Source organism: Micromys minutus, assembly GCF_963924665.1.
Source record: "Micromys minutus genome assembly, chromosome: 2".
NCBI lineage: Eukaryota > Metazoa > Chordata > Mammalia > Rodentia > Muridae > Micromys > Micromys minutus.
Window position 1 is genome coordinate 106,872,117 of NC_137971.1, and position 19,221 is coordinate 106,891,337.

Here is a 19,221-nt window from a genome sequence, read left to right on the forward strand (position 1 = left end):
GCAACCAACTTAAATTTTTAAGTGGAAGAGAGATACATTATGTCCTATTACTCTTCTTGTTGTTCATAATGCTTTGGATATTAGACGAACTATATCAAAGTGAACAGTGAAGGAAACCACATACTGTTGGGTTCTCTCTTCTGGACCCCACACAAAACACAGAAAACATCCAAACATCAATTTTCAATTGCAAATAAATAAATAAATAAATTTCAAAGAGATCGTTACTAAGTATTCAAGAGCTGTGTTGGATAGATAACCTTCCTATAGTAGGCCAACTGTATTTGCATAGTCTAAAATGAGTGAAATCAATGGCAAGTTCCTAAAGAGACTTCATCTCAGGATTGCTTCTTGAAGCGGACATGCTTTCACTGTCATTATTAAATTAATAATCCCTGGGCCCTAGTTCACCCTATTGGTCAGATTGACATGAATTTTCATGAATTAATGCCAGTTAGATGAATTAGGTGTTCTGTAGAATTCCTGATTTGATTCAAATAATTTTAAGAAGAATCTTATAAGGGATGGTTTTAGTTGTTTTGCTAGAAAAACATAAAAAAGTTAGAATAAAGAATGCAAAGAGCCCACACCTCATATAATAAATAAAGAATTAATAATAAGCAACACAACGGGCTCTCATAATTAGACCAAAAAGTGGAATAGACTTGGAACAAATCTGTGTTCAAGAAAGATGTATTTAGCTCCAAGGATAAAGCATCAAGTTTTCACTATGATAAAGTAGGACCATGTAAAAGCTGTTGCTTTAAACTTATAGTAAGTGTATTGGAATCACACACTGCTTTGAACTTAATATTATCATATTTTCTGTAACTCCCATTTGAGGTAATATTCTAAATACATTTTGTCTAAGAAGGTATAAAAAACAGAGTAAATAAATAATGTTGGATGAATGTTTTAGCTTGGGAGGCTCTACCACCTTCATCCATCCATCAAGCCAGATTGCCATCCAACCAGCCATACGTATAGACATATATGTATATATATATATATATATATATATATACATATATGTCTATACGTATGTGTGTAGGTATATGGGTATATGTAAGCATGCATGAGTACTTATGAAGAGTATAAGAAAAGTGATTGAGTTCAAGAATAGTGTGAATGTATTAATATGTAAATGAGAATGTGACTGAAATATAAATATATGTATGAATGTGTCTGTACATATATTCCTATATAAAGCATCTTAATTGTTTTTCTTTCCTTCCTCTCTGTTTCACAAAACATTAACCAGTCAAGTCAATGAAGGGATTCTGGTTGTCTTTCAAAAAAAGTGAACCCTATCAATAAATCGTTTCCCTAATATTTGTGCTGTTAGCAACAGGTATCAATATACCCAGAGGCATGCAGCTTCTGGCCTCAGAGTAACTTAAAGTAAATGTTTGCCAAGCTGAGCATTTGTCTCACTCCTGGGGTGCCATGTGCCAGAGGGATGAAGCCACTAGGGGGAGGGGAGGCAGGATACATTCTGTGATAGGGGAGAGTTTTTCTGAGGCTCTCTCTCTCTTCTTTTAACCTTAAGAAAGAATGTGAATGCTTATTGTGGTCTTTCTTTCTTTCTTTCTTCCTTCCTTCCTTCCTTCCTTCCTTCCTTCCTTCCTTTCTTTCTTTCTTCCTTCCTTCCTTCCTTCCTTCCTTCCTTCCTTCTTCCTTCCTTCCTTTTTTGCTTCCTTCCTTCCTTCCTTCCTTCCTTTCTTACTTTCTTCCTTTCTTCCTTCCTTCCTTCCTTCCTTCCTTCCTTCCTTCCTTCCTTTCTTTCTTTCTTATATTTTTTAAATTAGATGCTCTTTGTATTAACATTTGAAATGTTTACAGACCTTATGAAACTTAAAACAAAGGAAGGCCAAAATGTGGATGTCTCAATCCTTCTCAGAAAGGAGAACAAAACACTCATAGGAGGAAATACAAGGTCAAATTGAGGAGCAGGGATTGAAGAAAAGATCATTCAGAGACTGCCTCACCTGCATATACAGCCACCAATCCCAAATATTATTGCTGTTGCCAAGAAGTACATAATGGCAGATACCAGATAGGGATGCCTACCTCACGGGCTCTGCCAGAGTCATCCAGATACAGCTGAGCATGCTTGCAGCTAACTAGCAGACTGAACATGGGGACCCCAATAAAGGTGCTAAAGAAAGGACTGAAGGAGCTGAAAGTTTTTCAACCTCGTGGAAGAACAACATTACCAACCAGTCTTCTGTGTTTCTCAATCTTATGTTTAACCAGACTTTGCTCTGGGCTGTTGAGATGTGAGAACCATCTTCCTCGGGTTCACCTTCCCCTATACATCAGACAGGAGGGGGATGGCTCATCTCAGGACCAGGCAGAATCTGGGTTGGTTCTGAGTATGTGCCTAGAGTACAGCAGAGCTGAAAGAGAGAAGGCCTTCTTCAAGAAATTTATTTGAGGCTTTTTATGAGGAAGGTTTCCCTCACTGCTCTATCCCCAGCCCTGCTGTCCTGGATGAACAAGTGTATCCTTGCTTATCCAAATTGTTTTATTTTATGGATAATGTATATGCATATGTCTTACTAAGGGTGAACCAGAGATTAAAATTTTTGAGAAAGGAATGCCCAGGAAGGGAAGCTCATTGGCTAAAAATTTGGGGCCTATCTAGATAACTCATTAGCACGGAGAATTCTAGGTTCTTATTCTATATTATGGTTTGTTATGGTTTTCTCACTGGGGTGTCATGGTTATGTGCTCCAGGACAGGTAGAAGTTGGCCAGGAATACCTACCATTCTCAATACTGAGATTTCCTATGGGTTTGAACCTTACTAGTTCTGTGTGGTGGCATGGTCCACTTACCCACACAGAAATATATACCTTATAATATAAATCAACCCCTGTCTGCTTTTGATAGTTTACTAAGGGAGCAAACTGTTTGAGGGGTTGTGAGGGAAATTGAGGACAAGTCTTTCCTGGTAGAGGAGATTGCAAAGGAAATAACCCAGTCTATACCTATTTGTCTGGCATTGTGAGGACGGCCTTTTATACTACAGAAAACAATTGGTCAAAAGCCTTGATTCCTAACCGAGCTCTACAGTTTGAATACAGAGGCTTATAACAGGCAGCTGGAAGAGTTCAGAGTAGAGCAAGACCAAGGCTCCCAACCTTATCCAGCAGGATGCACTAATGAGAAAGAGAAAAGGTGAGAATCCTCAGAGCATAGAGTTTCGCCAGTTTGGGGACAGGTAGACCCCTAGTTACCTAGGAAAACAGGGCATCTAGGCAACAGTAAGGGGCATGTTTCAGTGGTTGAATGCTTCAGCCATGCCATGTGTATCTGGAGCTTTGGTGCCCTCCCCTAATTTTGTGTGAAAGTAAACAAATCCTTCCTGGGAAGCACAAGGCCCTGGAAGAGGAAAGTGGGGATTTGGCCTGAGAGGCAAGTACTCTTTTGTAGAAGTAGGTATAATGGCCATTTGTAGTGGTCACTGTGATAGTTATCAACAGTGCTCATTGTGAAGTTTAGTTGTCATTGTCACTTTGGTGGTCAGGTATAGTGTTCATTGTAATGATTCGCTGTGGTCATCTGTTCCTATGTGCTTCCTGCAAGTAACTTACCCATTCTTTTGTTGTTAAATGCATAATTTGTTCCTAAGCCTCCAACTTTTTTTTACAGCAGTGTTATACTATTTTTGAGGGTTTCTGTGTATACAATAAACAAAAAATGATATATTTATGTTATCATGAATAAGAAAATTTTCAAGATCTATAATGTAGACAGTTATCCACCTATTTGAAATATATGTGTTCTTTTTCCTCAAATTTATATATATATATATATATATATATATATATATATATATTATGCTTATTTCAATTTATATTAATTGATATTTCTCTTGATTACAACTTAGGTTGCTCATTCCTAGGCATACATATTTATCAGCTAACCTGGTTTTTCACTTTGTAAATGTCTATAGTCCTTTTTTTTTCCTGGTGAATTTCTGACATTTTTTATATCTACTATTATCAGTTTCTTTAATATTTTAAGTATATGATGCAACCTTAACACTTTTAGATTTTTCGTCTATCTTCTAAGTTACAATAATTAGCTCTTTTGTCTATATTTCTCTTTATTATAAAAATGCCAAATTTTAATTTTGTTAAATATTCTTCATATATTTTTGTACTTTAAACATTTATGAATTGTCTATATTATTTGCAGTATGTCTTCACCAAAAGAAGCATATAATACTCAAAATACTTACTAACAAAGATAAATTTCAAAGATAAGATTAATTTGTCTTATCAGAGTCAAGTACATGGAGAAATTCTGTGAGACACTTATAACCATAGAATGTAGTTTAGGATTACTGGACCACTTCAAAAATCTTAAAGGTTTTGTTTAATGTGTACCAGTCAGATGGTGTACCAAAAAACTCATGGATGCTTCTCACAAGATCTTTTGTGATGTTTCCCTCCAGTATGATTCTCTGAGAATCACTGTTTTTCTTACCCAAATCTTTATATTGATAAAGGCAGGCAAATATAATTGTAAAGCAATAAGAAAAATTCTAAGCCAAGGGAATCATTTTATTCGCAGTCATAGAACAGTAGCACAGTGTAAATCATACAAGACCATTGTCTAAAAACAGTGATTTTCTAACTGAGAATACAAATTGCATAAACAGTTATATATTTGTTACATTTATTTGCAACATTTTAAGGCAATGTCTTCAGAATGATGAGTGCAGTTTTATAAAAAAAATAGCTATTATTTTATAACATTCGAAGAGAAGATATTCCCAAAATTTTGAAGGATTTTTTATTTTTATTTTTTCTGAGTGAGAAAAGTTTACTGGTAAAGTTAAGAAATGTGAACAGACCAATTTAATCTCTTTCCCTCTACATCTCCCTCTCCTCTCTTTTCTCTCCTCTCATCTATTCTCTCACCTTTTCCTTCCTTTTGCTTGGATGATAAGTTAGTGGTACCAATACATGCATTATTGTGAGGTCATCTCCTAGAGCATAGGAAACCTACCAGTGGCTCTTCTTTCATTAAAGAATGACTTTTTTCTCTTTTATTCTTAACAGCTACCAATAGTTTCTAAAAGGTAGGATTTCACCCACCTATGCAGGAATCTTGCCTTTCTTGTGTTCTCTGCTGGTAACCATGGAGGCTCTGAGTTCCTGAATGCAGCAGCCACTGCCTTAAGAAGACAACATTTTAGAGAATTTATCTCCATCCTTAGATCTTACATTCTTTTGAAAACCTTCCCATGCATCTAAAGCAGAACATTCACAAAGTAGAATCTTGGTAGTATATCTTAGAGCCAGTCCATAGCAAACATTTCTAAGTCAATGCTTATGAAACAAGTAATTAACAAAATTATGACATCACAGCAAGATATATTCATCTGTAAGTTTGTAGTTTTGGTTATAACTAATATTTTCCTGGTATTGTTGACTGAGCCTAGAACCTACTACATATTGAATAAATGTTATACCACTAAGCTACATTTTCATACCATGTTCATATTTTTAAATGAAAAATGTTAACTAGTAAATACATACAACTAGTCTTTAAATTATTTCAGATATAAAGAAACACCTATGCAATTGTTTCTAAAATGTTGCTATCAATAATATGTTAAAAATGATATTACATTAAAGCCACTTAGACTCATAAAGACATAATGAACCTTTTTATAGATATTTGGGCAAAATAAATGGATGTAAACATTACTTTTCAGAATTCCTTTAGGACCAAATTAGAGGGTGAAAAGAATTTTAGAAAAGCAGTCTACAAATGACAGTGTTGAGACTTAAGGCTAGCATGATGCTGGCAGGTGATTATACAAATGATTAAAACAAGGCTTTCTGAAAAACAAGAGGTTTGTGAAGACTCACCATGTTCCAATTTGAGTGTGCATTCCTAAGAGAAGAAACCTTTCCTTCATCAAATACGTCTCAATCTATAGTGACTGATATTTTTCAGATTACATGTAGCAAATAGAATACTTAATAACATTCTTTTTGATGTGTTTCTATATCTTTACTTATTCAGAAAAACAAAAAGTAAAATGTATCATTTAATCTATATGTCTCCTAATCTATCAAATTATGTTTTTAGTTTAAGTTAACCTTTCCTTTGACTGTCTCAGTTAAGACACATCTGTCATGGCCCTCTTGAGTGTTTTAGCTTTATCCCTTTTTTAATATTAAACATCTGTCATTCAGAAATACCTCCATATGCTACATTTTATACTAAACCATGCCTGATCTCAACAGGGGGATCTAGTGTATGTCAACTATGCACGAACTGAAGACTTCTTTAAACTTGAAAGGGACATGAAGATCAATTGTTCTGAGAAAATTGTAATTGCCAGATATGGGAAAGTCTTCAGAGGAAATCAGGTAAAGAAATGATGTTCTTTCACATTAGTAGATAGACTGGAGATTATAGGGTTAAGTTAAACAAGAAATAAATACTGCACTGTTTCCTTATACATAAATCTCCATTCAAATAAAGAAGAGGAAAACAGGGGCTGGAGAGATGGCTCAGTGGTTAAGAGCACCGACTGCTCTTTCAGAGGTCCTGAGTTCATATCTCAGCAACCACATGGTGGCTCACAACAATCTGTAATAGGATCTGATGCCCTTTTCTGGTATGTCTGAAGACAGCAACAGTGTCGCACATACATAAAATAATAAATATTTAAAAAAAAAAGAAAGAAAGAAGAAGAAAACATACACACAAAAGTAGGAGGGACTGGCCCTTTTGCCATTAAGGAGGGGAGAAATAGAAACAATGAAGCAAGTTAAAATCATAAGTGGATGAGTATAATCTGAGCACATGTGAGTCATGTGTGGATATGTTATAATTAATTCCACTATTTTGTACAGTTTATAGATTTGTACATTTGATACCATTTTTAAAATTTACCTCTTTCTTTAATATAAAAAATTATAATATGATAAATTTTTACATTTTTCTGAGATAATGATTCTCTTATCACTGTACATTCCAATTTATAAGAAGTACACACTATGAGAGAAAATGCCTTTGAGTTGTGTTGCTGAAATTCTGTCTGTATTTTCCAGAGTAAATGCAGCACATATTCTGTACCTTCAATAATCTGTGCCTACCAAGAAGCAAAAAGAAACAATGGGTTTCCTATTAGTTTTATATATTATCTTCAATATTTTTCTAATTAAATTCAATGTGGATCATTATTATAGGTAGAGCAAAAAGTCGTTATTGCTTTTTAGACATAGACTTAAAGGGGATTTGGCTTAGTAATTATATATTCTTCTCATGCTTCTAGAAAACTAGAGAGGACAACAAATTCTTGCTCACACTGTGTTATGAGAGTGTTCTACATTTGCCAATTTTGCATAACCATCAATTTTTATATCTGTAAGTGGCACTTTATAGCTTCTTGGGACTCTGAGATAGGATACCCTTCCTGGGCTACAGAGTGAATTAATTAAAATTTTAGAGAGACCTGGTCTTTAAAACAGAAGATGAAACTTAGATACTTAAGTAATGTGATTTTGGCATCTGCCATTATTAAGCCTGGAACAAATTACCTAAACTGAAAAAACAAACGCCATGTTTTTTAGGTTAAAAATGCTCAACTGGCAGGTGCAAAAGGAATCATTCTGTACTCGGATCCTGCTGACTACTTTGTTCCTGGGGTGAAGTCCTATCCAGATGGTTGGAACCTCCCTGGAGGTGGTGTCCAGCGTGGAAATGTATTAAATCTTAATGGTGCAGGTGACCCTCTCACACCAGGTTACCCAGCAAAGGGTGAGTGACCAGATCCTAACTATTATATTATTTCAATTGATGTAAAAAAGTACATGTCAAAATGACAAAGAACATATTCTTTCTATTTATTTTCTTCCTAGAAATAAAAATGTTCAAAATTCTGAAAATTATCTGATCATATTTCTTTCATCATAACTTAAAATTCAACCAGATAGCTTTGAAACTCTGACTTTTTAAAATATTAAAACGTAATATGATCCATGTTAAATATAGTGTGCGACACTTACATGCAGGTGGAAACAGAGTTCTGCAAGAATATATTTAAAATAATTAGCTGCATGTGTGAATACCAACATTGAATATGGTTACAAAGGAAGATGAGTGACTCGTGTCTGTTTTAGTCTGCTTTTTTCTAACCATGAATTTTGGCCAGGGTAGATATTCTTACTAAGGAAATATACTCAAAATTTATAATTCTCATGAGTAAAAATATTAATTTCTTAGTAATAAATGGAGAATCAAAAGGCCTCATAATTTGATTTGATAGTTCATCAAGGATACAGAACCTAGACAGTGCACTAAGAATAGAGAAACCTTTGTTTCTTTGTCATGATAAGTAAAAATTGTAATGTTTCCTAAATTAATACCTGGACAGCCTTAAAGGCAAGGGATATTATGACCTCTATCTTGGAGGAAAATGAGAATAATGCTTAACAATGTGGTAATATTCACTACATCACTGAGCAGGGCACTGATGTTCAAAGTCACAGTGTGGCCTCAGAGTCCACATTCTTGTTTCTGTTGAAGTGCCTCCCGATTGTGCATTAACAAACAAGCTATATTGTTTTCAGTGTCTTCATATATCAGATGATGTCTATAAAACATGTGATCACATAGTTTAGAACAGAGCAAAGTCTTCATTACCTATGCTTACATATTGAGTTTTCATTTCTGATCTACCAAATCATATATATTTGTAAAGCTTATGTGTTTGGAGGGTTTTTAAATTATTTTTAAAGCACAGAGCACTGCCATAAATATTTCCATTATTTAAAATAACTTTATATTACTCTACAGTAAGGTAAAGACACATTGGTAGTCTTTCCATAATTCTGTAGATGACCCCATTCCATCTTCATAGAATCAGTACTAAATGGGCTCAGTTTTTAATACAATATGTAAAATAGAGAGAATGAAGTGTTTGGATACTCATGGGGAATTGGAGGGAAGAAGTTGGAATGAACACAATAAAGACACATGTATGAAATGCCAAAGAATATGAAAATAAACCTTCAATAAAAGCATAAAAGTGGACTGATAAATAGAAAGAAAAGCTATAGGTTTTTATTTACTCTTACTTTTCCACTTTTACATTTTAAAAAGTTTCATCCAGCTTGTTAATCATAGTAAACTAACATTGTGAAAAATAAAATAAACGGGAACGTCTTTTATGATTAGCACTTTTAAAATGATAGAGTTTTTGTGAGAAGACATGTAATTCGAATTTATAACATTAAGCACTTTTGGAAACGTTACGTTTTCATGATCATTCGAATTTTACCTTTTCTCTATTTATCTTTCACAGAAAATAGATTTTATTTATATAGTCTATTCTGGTTATGCTTTCATCTCTTTCAGGTCTTCTGAGGTGAGGCCCTGCCCACTTTCTCTCTCATCTGAGCCCACACAGTTTTTGCCTTATTCAAAAACAAATAGTTATCTAAAATATAAAATAATGTAAGGTGAAAGAAAATCACATAAATTGGAGGAAGTCCAAGAAAAAACAGAAGATAAAAAAACCAAAGAAAAATAACAAAACATATATAGATGCAGAGACAGCAACAAGAAATCCATAAAAACACAAAATTGGAAGCCATACATATATGCAAAGATCCCACAGCATAAAAATGCACCCCCAAAGAATTATGAGATGAAGAACTTTCAAATATGCCATGAATACATTTTTGTTAGTTATTTCCTGTTGGACATTGATACTGCTCAAAAGAATGATTTGTACCCCCAGTGAAATTCTCTTGGAGAAGACCTTTTCATTTGTGTTTTTTATCTATTGAAGATAACTTCTGGGGCAGCTCGAAGAACCAATCTGGCACAGATCTATGCAGACCCTGGGCATGCTGCCACAATATCTGCAGGTTCATATGTACACCATTTATATTGTACTAAGAAACCTGGTTACCTTGGTATTTTTCATCTCATCTGGTGCTTAAAACCTTTCTGCTTCCTCTTCTTGAGGGTACCTGATATATCAAGGAAAGGTGCAGTGGAGACATTCTTATAAGAACTGGGTATTCCAAGGTTTCTCACTCTCTGCACATTGTCTCATTGTGGATTTATTTGAAAGAGTAAGTTTCTCTAATGAAATGTGAGTGTAGCAGAATGACATGAGGAGCCATTTTATTGTTATATTCCTTTTAGAGAAAAGTAGCATTTGATTTTTCTCTAGATCCTTGGCCTATCCAGTTTCAGTTTCTTGGTCACTTTAGCAGTGTCAAGAAGTGGGATCTAATTTATGGAATACGAAGTAAATTCAATCAGATATTGCCTTTTTGCTTTCACAATATTTGTGCTTCTATTACCTAGAGAATCTTGAAGGTTGGTCATTATTGTAGATTGAATGGTTTATACTTGGGTTGGTGTTTACCTTTCCAGTACAATGAGCAATAAATATTCTGTAGGAGTGAAGGCACTAGGTAGGTATCAGCTCAACATCTACTAACAATGGAAGTGTTCAATGCAGTATTTCTCTGTTTCAAATTTTTGTTTGTTTGTTTTTGTTTGTTGCATCCACATTACAATTTTAGTTTACTCTTCTTCCCATATATTCTTCTCTCATATACTACATCCCAACCACAGGGACTCCCCTCCCTACAGCCACTCACCCCTCTCCCTTACCCTTCCCGATCAACCTGCTCTCTGCCTTGCTTTATAAAAGAACACGCCTCTGAGAAACAGCATCCAAACACAGCAAAACAAGATACTGTAAACCTGGCATGAACCATCACATCAAGGCTGGATAACCCAACCCAGTATCAAGAAAAGTGTCCTACCAGTAGGGAAAAGCTTCAGGAACAACCCCAGTTCCCACTATTAGTATTTCCACAAAAATACGACCCTACTTAGCCATAATAAGTATGAAAAGGACTTAAGATAGATCTCTAAATGCTCCCCTGATTTCTTCAAGTTCCCTTGAGTAGCTAAATAGAAGATTAAAAAATATATCGGTAGCCATCCTATAAACAAATGGTCTTATAAAGAAATCAGGAAAGAAACAGGTGACTTTAGAGAACCCTGACTAATACATCAAGTCAATGTGGTTCAAAGATCACAATGTAAAACCTGATATACTGAACCTGTTAGGAGAAAAAAATAAAGAACATCCTTAGTGCACTGGCACAAGGACTTTATCCTGAATAGAACACTAATAACAAAGGTGCTGAGATCAATGATTTGTAAATAGTACTTCATGAAACTGAAAAGCTTGTATAAGAAGAATCACTGACATTTTTTCTTTTTTCTTTTTAATATTCTTAAAGATTTATTATTTTATATACATGAGTGTTTGATCTATGTGTACATCTGTAAGTCAGAACCCATTATAGATAGTTGTGACCCAATGTGTGGTTGCTGATCATTGAACTCATGACCTCTAAAAAAGGAGCCAATCATGTTAACCACTGAGAAATCACTCCAGCCTTTTGTTTCACTGTTTTAAGAGAGTTATACTAGACCACCAAATGACTTCATACTCTCACAAGCATGTATGAGAGTTTTAATTTCCCCACATTCATTTAGAAACTTGGAATTTTTCTATTTCTAGAATATAGGAAAGAATTTGTTTAATCTTCCTTACTCACAAAGAGCCACTTGAAACATTTTTTTCCTTACAACTTTATTTTTTAAACAAGAGAGATACGTGTACAGATTTTTAAGAGCATTTCTGGGCATATACCCCAAAGATGCTCCAACATACAATATAGACACATGGTCCACCATGTTGATAGCAGACTTATTTATAATAGCAAGAAGCTGGAAAGAACCCAGATGTCCTTCAGTAGATGGATGGATACAAAAATTGTGGTATATTTACACAATGGAGTACTACTCAGCTACTAGAAACAATGACTTTATGAAAACATTTTAATAGTCAGTTATATTCTTTATTTTTCTTAGAATATGCTTATAGGCATGAGTCTACAGAAGCTGTTGGCCTTCCAAGTATACCTGTTCATCCAATTGGATATGATGATGCACACAAACTATTAGAGTAAGTTTGCCAGAAAAAAAATAACTGCTTTGGTGTTTCTCATTCTTGAAAATTTTCAAATGTTTGAGAATGTTCAAACTTTACTACGATAACCTAAATGATTGATGCGATGTACAAATATGTTCATAAATTTAAAGAATAGTGTAGATGGTCCTGAAGCCGTTTGCATTTTAGTATTTACTCCACTTTCTCAAGAAGGACTGCTTAACCACATACTCATGAAGGTGACTTCATCGGAACCTTCCCATTTTAATTAGGAAAATAAATGCGAGAGCCAGTGATTAGGCAGGGGAAATGAGGTGGAGACAGAGGGTCAGAGGTGAGGGGAGGACAGAGGAGGACCAAGAGAGAAGCACAGAGATGGAAGACAAGAAGGATGAATTGAATTCAGGTGGACTTTATTGGTGTTAAATAGCTATGAACATTTAAGGATTCATAGGTCTTTTATCTAAAGGCAGTTTGTATCTTTGACTATTTAATATAATCTTACTGGGTAGAGGGTTTGTGGATTGAGAATTTGATAGATAAACATGTATGAAAAGGTATTGGGCCTTACAGTCATGTTTGTGCTGGGCATGTCAGCATTTTTACCTGGATTGACAAGAGTCGTGTGGGTGGAGTGAGATCAGGGGCAGCTTAGACCGAGCAACAGAGTTCGTACACCGGCTCTATACTAGAAGTGGTGTCCTCGGAGTGAGACTGCGGGGGCTGATAAAGAGATAAGCTTTTCATTTTTTAATATTTACTGCAAAGGAATACTGGTTCTGATTTTGGAATTTATTTTGTATTTGGATAATCAATATTTGACAGCCATGTAAACTATCATTGATCAATTCCTGGAACTATGATGTCAAAGAACCCATATATATGATACAGTCATGCTTTCATAATGTTCTCAGTCAGGCAATGGTTCATTGGGTCAAGAATAATATGATAAATATGTTCAGGAAGGATAGTAGTCTGGAAGCAAGACTGTTCTTGATTACCTTGATCAATCAAATATCATGTGGTAATCACCTTTTCTTTTTCTTTTCTTCCCTCCCCTTTTCTTTTATCCTGTACCAGAATGACACTGAACCTGTGGATAATTCCTCAACCTTCTCTAGCTTCCTAATCTGTACATTTCCAAGCCTTTTCGCAGTGTATCTTTTATTCATCAATACTTTTGTTTTTAAATTTATACCTTTTTAAGGAACAGAATGACAATGTCAGAGATATTAAGGTCCAATTTCTAACCATATTTCTGTTCCCTTTCTGCCATCATTGTTGAGCTCTTCTTTTCCCAACATACTCTCTTTCATCTACATGTCCCTCTTACTTCACTTCCTTCTATAAGAGAAACTTCTCGAAAAGGAAAAGTTATGGAGTCAAAGAATTTTTACCAATTATCCACATTCGTCATTTCGTTCAAAACACAGCCCTAGTTTTTATTGGTTGGCTTGCATTGGGTTTATTACAGGGTCTAACTACATTGCACAGACTACTCCTGAATTTTAGATTTTCTTGACTTAGATTCCTAGGTCTTGACATTACAAGAGTCCTCCATCATGACTGGCCTCAAATAGTTTTAAATCATTTGATTATCACATCTGTGAGAAAACATTTTATGAGCTAGTTTAAAGCCTGCAGTTTCAAAAGTGAGGATTCTGATATCTAGAAATTGGAAGTATGTTTCCAATCTATGGGCAGAACAATTTTATATTTGGTCTAATATATTTGCCAATTGAATTAAAATTCAGTATGTGCAATTAACTATACATATATGCATATATATTCAAGGCAATTTGATTAGTTAAAGATGAATATGCTTATAGTATTATTAGTGATAAATGGAAGGTTCATTTAATTAAAAAAATTCAGCACTTACAAACATGTAATTTGTTCAAATACTATAAAAGTTATAAAATGCAGAATATGGGGCAAGATATTTAATAACAAAATATATTTCTGATGCATTAAATTTAAAACAATTTTTAAAACAGTATATTGTATGGTTCCAGTTATATAGCATATTAAAATGAGCACATATTTTCTTGTAGCTAAAGAATGCATAGTATTTTATAGTATTCAATGTGAGCTTGTATAGTCATGTGTACTAGTTTGCCTATCTGGATCAACAGATACATATTAGCTGTGTCCTAACTGAGTTAATTTAATTATTTGATTAAAAAATTACAAATGCTGTTTATCACAAATTACATCTAGCTTCTAAGTAAGCAGTTTTGTGTATATAGTATTTTGTGTTGCTGAGTTCATTATCACATGATAATATTTTAGTTTGTTTAACCCTTCACCAGTTTAAGGCCAATTGAGATTGTTCCTTATCTTAGCTTTTTATGAAAAAAGACATTATGAATAATTGTGTGTAGATTTCTTGCCACTGTAATCCTCATTTTTCTGGTGGACATTGTTGTGTCACATAAGTACATTTACTTTGATAAGAAACTTACAACTAAGAGAGATAGTATTACCATAACTTTCTCATCAATATATAAATAGAACACTTAATTCTTTACATGCTTTTATGAATTCTGGCTTTATGCAAGGTCAAATATATGGATCTATTTTTATTTTTCTACACAAAGCCTGACAGTTAGACCAGCAGCATTTACTAAAGATGCTTTCTCTTTTTCATTGCATGTGTTTTGGGTTCTTTGACAAAGATCAAGTGTCCATAAATTTGGGTTATCAACCTGTCTGTCTCTGTACCAGTACCATGCAGTTTTTATCACTATAGTTTTGTAGTACAGCTTGAGGTAAAGGATGGTCATTCCCCCAAAATTTCTTTTGTTGTTAAGTATTATTTTCGATATTCTGTTTATTTTTTTCCCAGATGAATGTGAAACTTGCGTTTTCCATGTCTTTGAAGAACTGCACCGGGATTTTGATGGGGATTGTGCTGAATCTTTAGGTTGCTTTTGGTAGAATGGTCATTTTTACTATGTTAATTTCACCAATCCATGAGCATGGAAGATCTCTCCATTTTCTGCATTTTTTTTCTTCTTCTTCAATTTGTTCTTTGAGAGACTTGAAGTTCTTATCATAGAGATCTTTCACTTGTTTGGTTAGACTCACCCCAAGATAATTTACATTTGTGACATTATGAAGACTCTTAATGTATATCATATAAGAGAAGACTCTGCCTGTATATCATTTGTACAAAGGAAGGTTACTGATTTGTTTGAGTTAATTTTATATCCAGTCACTTTGTTGAAGATTTTTATCAGCAGTAGAAGTTCTCTGGTAGAATTTTGGTAATTGCTTATATTAGTATATATGCAAGTAGTAATACCTTGACTTCTTCTTTACAGATCTTTGTCATCTTGTTCTCCTTTTGTTTTCTTATTGTTCTAGCTAGAATTTTGAGTAATATATTGAATACATATGGGGAGAGTTGGTATCCTTGTCTTGACCCTTATTTTGGTGGCATTGTGTCAAAAAACTCTCTTTTAAATATGATATTGGCTGTTGGTTTGCTACATATTGATTTTATTATATTTAGGTGTGGGTATTGAATTCCTGATCTCTCCAATATTTTTAACATGTAGGTAGGTGGTATTTTGTCAAATGCTTTTTCAGCATCTAATGGAATGATCATGGGATTTTTTTCTTTGAATATGTTTATATAGTGGATTATGTTGATAGACTTTTGTATATTAAATCAATCTTACATGCATGTGTTGAATGAAGCCTGCTTGATTATAGTGAATGATGGTTTTGATATGTCCTTGGATTTGGTTTGCAAGAATTTTATTGAATATTTTTGCATTGATACTTATAAGCAAAATTGTTCTGAAGTTCTTTTTCTTTTTCTCATTGGGTACTTGTGTGGTTTAGGTGTCAAAGTAATTGTGGCTTCATAGAAGTCATTAGATAGTGTTCTTTCTGTTTCTATTTTGTGGAGTAATATAAAGATTAAATGGTCTCCTTTGAAGGTATGATAGAATTATGCACTAAAATCATCCGTTCCTTGCCTTTCGTTGTTTGGGAGACTTTCAATAACTGCTTTTATTTCTTTAGGGGTTATGAGACTGTTTAAGAGCTTTATTTGATCCTGCTTTTACTTCAGTACCTGGTATTTGTATAGAAATTCATTCCTTTCATCTAGATTTTCCAGTTTTGTTGACTGTAGATTTTTGTAGTAGGATCTGATGTTTTGGGTTTTTTTCTTTGTTGTTGTTCATTTTTTACTTCAGTTTCTGTTGTTATGTCTCCATTTTAATTTCTTATTTTGCAAATTTGGATATTGTAAATGGGCCCTTTAATTTGTTTTGCTAGGGTTTTTTATCTATGTTGTTGTTTTTCTCAAAAAACAACTTCTGTTTTGTTGATACTTTGTATTTTTCTCATTGCTTCCATTTGATTAATTTTAGTTCTGATTTTGACCATTTTCTTCCTTCTACTCCTCTTGGGAGTGCTTTTTATTTGTTTTGTTTTGTTTTTTCTTTTTTGTTTTTTTTTCTTCAGCTTTCAGATGTGATTTGAAGTTCTAGTGAAAGATCTTTTAAATTTCTTTACCAAGTCTATTAATGCTATGAATTTTCCTCTTAGCATTGCTCTCATTGTGTCCCAAAAGTTTGGGTATACTGTCTCATCATTTTAATTAAATTCCAGGAATTCTTTAATTTCATTCTTTATTTCTCCCTTGATCAAGTTATTGATCAGAGAGTTGCTCAGTTTCCATAGGTATATGGGTTTTCTCTTGTTTTTGTTGTTCTTAGTACATAATGATCTGATAGAATGCATGAGATTATATCAGTCTTCTTGTATTAGTTGAGGTTTGTTTTGTGATCGATTATACAATCAATTTTGGAGAAGGTACTAGGAAGTGCTTAAAAGAAGTTATATTCTTTTGTTTTAGGGTTAAATGTTCTTTAGATATCTGTTAAATCTATTTGATGCATAACCTCTATTAGTTTCACTGTGTCTGTTTAGTTTCTGTTTCAATGACCTGTGAGAGTGGGGTATTTTAGTCTCCTGCTATTATTATTTGTGGTTCAGTGTCTGTTTTCAGATTTGGTAAAGTTTCTTTAATAAGTGTGGATGCCCTTGAATTTGGGACACATACATTCAGAACTGAGGCATTCTTCTGGATATTTCCTGTGGTGAATATGAAGTGTCTTTTCTCATCTTGCTTGAAAACTATTGGTTTAAAATCTATTTCATTGTATATTAGAATAAAAACTCCAGATTGTTTCTTGGGACTATTTGCTTTTTTCCTTTGACTCCGAGGTAGTGTCTCTCTTTGTCACTGAGGTGTGTTTTTTGTATGCAGAAAAATGATGGTTCCTGTTTGCGGATACAGTCTGTTAGCTTATGTCTTTTTTAGGGAAAATGAGTCCATTGATAGATACTAAACAGGGATGACTGTTAGTTCCAGTTATGTTTGTTGTTGCAGAAAGCATGATATGCATATAATTCTTTTCTATTGGCTTCGCTGTGAGATGGTTGACATTGTCTTCTTTCTTTGATATAGATACCCTTTTTGTTTTGGAATTTTTTTCTAGAATCCTCCGAAGGGCTGGATTGATCGATAAATGTTTTAATCTTGTTTTTTTCCAGGAAAATTTCTCCATCTATGTTAATAAATAGTTTTGCTGAGTGTAGTTGTCTAGGCTGGCATTTGTATTTCCTTAGGGTATGCATGACCTCTGACCAAGGCTTTTTGGCTTTTAGTGTCTGTGTTGAGAAATCTAGTGTAATTTGGTAGGTCTGCCTTTATATGTGACTTGGCCTTTTTCTATCACCTTTTAATATGCTTTTTTTATCCACTGCATTTACTGTTTTGATAATTATGTGATAAGAGTATTTTGTTTTCTGATCCAATCTATTTTGTATTCTACAGGCTTCTTGTTTATTTATGGCTATATCTTTCTTTAAGAATGAGAAGTTTTTTTTTTTCCTATGAATTTGTTGAAGACATTGTCAGTTGTTTTGAGCTGAAAATCTTCATTCTCTTCTATTCCTATTATTTTTAGATTTGGTATTTTTATCATATCCTGAATTTCCTTCATGTTTTGGGTTAGAAGGTTCTTTTAATATGTTTTGAAATTTTTTGACATTTGAGTCAATATCTTCCAAGGTATATTGTAAAACTCAGACTATCTCTTCTATTTATTATATTCTTATATTAGTGATGCTTGCTTCTGAAATACCTGACCTATGTCCTAAGTTTTTATTTTAGGGGTTATTTCCATTTGTCTTTTCTTTACTTTTTCTACTTCTACTTTTAAGTCTTGGACCACTTTGTTCAATTCCTTCACCTGTTTGACTGCATTTTCCTGTATTTCTTTAAGGGATTTATTTGTTTACTCTTTGAGGGTTATTACCTACTTACCTGTGTTTTCTTGTATTTCATTCACTGGGTTATTAACATTCTTAACAAACTCTATTATTTTCATGAGATAGAATTTTTCATCAACATACTAATTTACAGGTGTTTTGTTATATTCAGAACATGCTGTGGTAGGAGAACTGGGTTTTGATGATGTCAAAGTATATTGACTTCTGTTGCTTATGGTCTTGTGCTTGCCTCTTGCCATCAGGTTATTCCTGGTCTTAGCTGGTCTGGTTTTCTCTGCCTTTTGACTGCCATCTGTGCCCCTAGATTGCTGAAAGTTTCTTGGTAGGCATGTGACCCTTGGTCTAGCAGACATCTTGTGAGGCCTTTAGGCTGTGGGTTCTTCAGAGGGGCAGAAAAGCTACTGATACATTTACAGAATGGAGTATTAGTCTGCTATTAAAAACCATTGAAAAATCAACAAAACAAAGTGTTGGTTCTTTGAGAAAATCAACAAGATTGATAAACCCCTAGCCAGACTAACTAAAGGGCAAAGAGAGAGTATCCAAACTAACAAAATCAGAAAGGAAAGTGGGGACATAACAACTGAAACTAAGGAAATTCAAGAAATCATCAGATCCTACTACAAAAACTTATACTCCACAAAATTGAAAAACCTGGAGAAAATGGACGAATTCCTAGATAGATACAAGGTCCCAAAGTTGAACCAGGACCAAGTAAACCATCTAAATAACCCTATAACACTTAAAGAAATAGAAGAAGTCATCAAAAGCCTCCCAACCAAAAAACGCCCAGGTCCAGACGGGTTCAGTGCAGAATTTTATCAGACATTTATTGGGGATATAACACCAATATTTGCCAAACTATTCCAAAAGATAGAA

The 19,221-nt window shown here is 34.0% G+C and overlaps 1 protein-coding gene across 1 annotated transcript in view; it reads left to right on the forward strand.

Annotated features, from left to right (window-relative positions):
• Positions 1–19,221, forward strand: part of FOLH1 (folate hydrolase 1) — a 67,528-nt gene that overhangs the window by 11,037 nt on the left and 37,270 nt on the right. Inside the window, exons 5-7 of the mRNA XM_080911620.1 lie at positions 6,272–6,397; positions 7,607–7,793; positions 11,946–12,039. Of these exons, the coding sequence (XP_080767746.1) occupies positions 6,272–6,397; positions 7,607–7,793; positions 11,946–12,039 (407 nt within the window). The remainder of the gene's footprint in view (positions 1–6,271; positions 6,398–7,606; positions 7,794–11,945; positions 12,040–19,221) is intronic.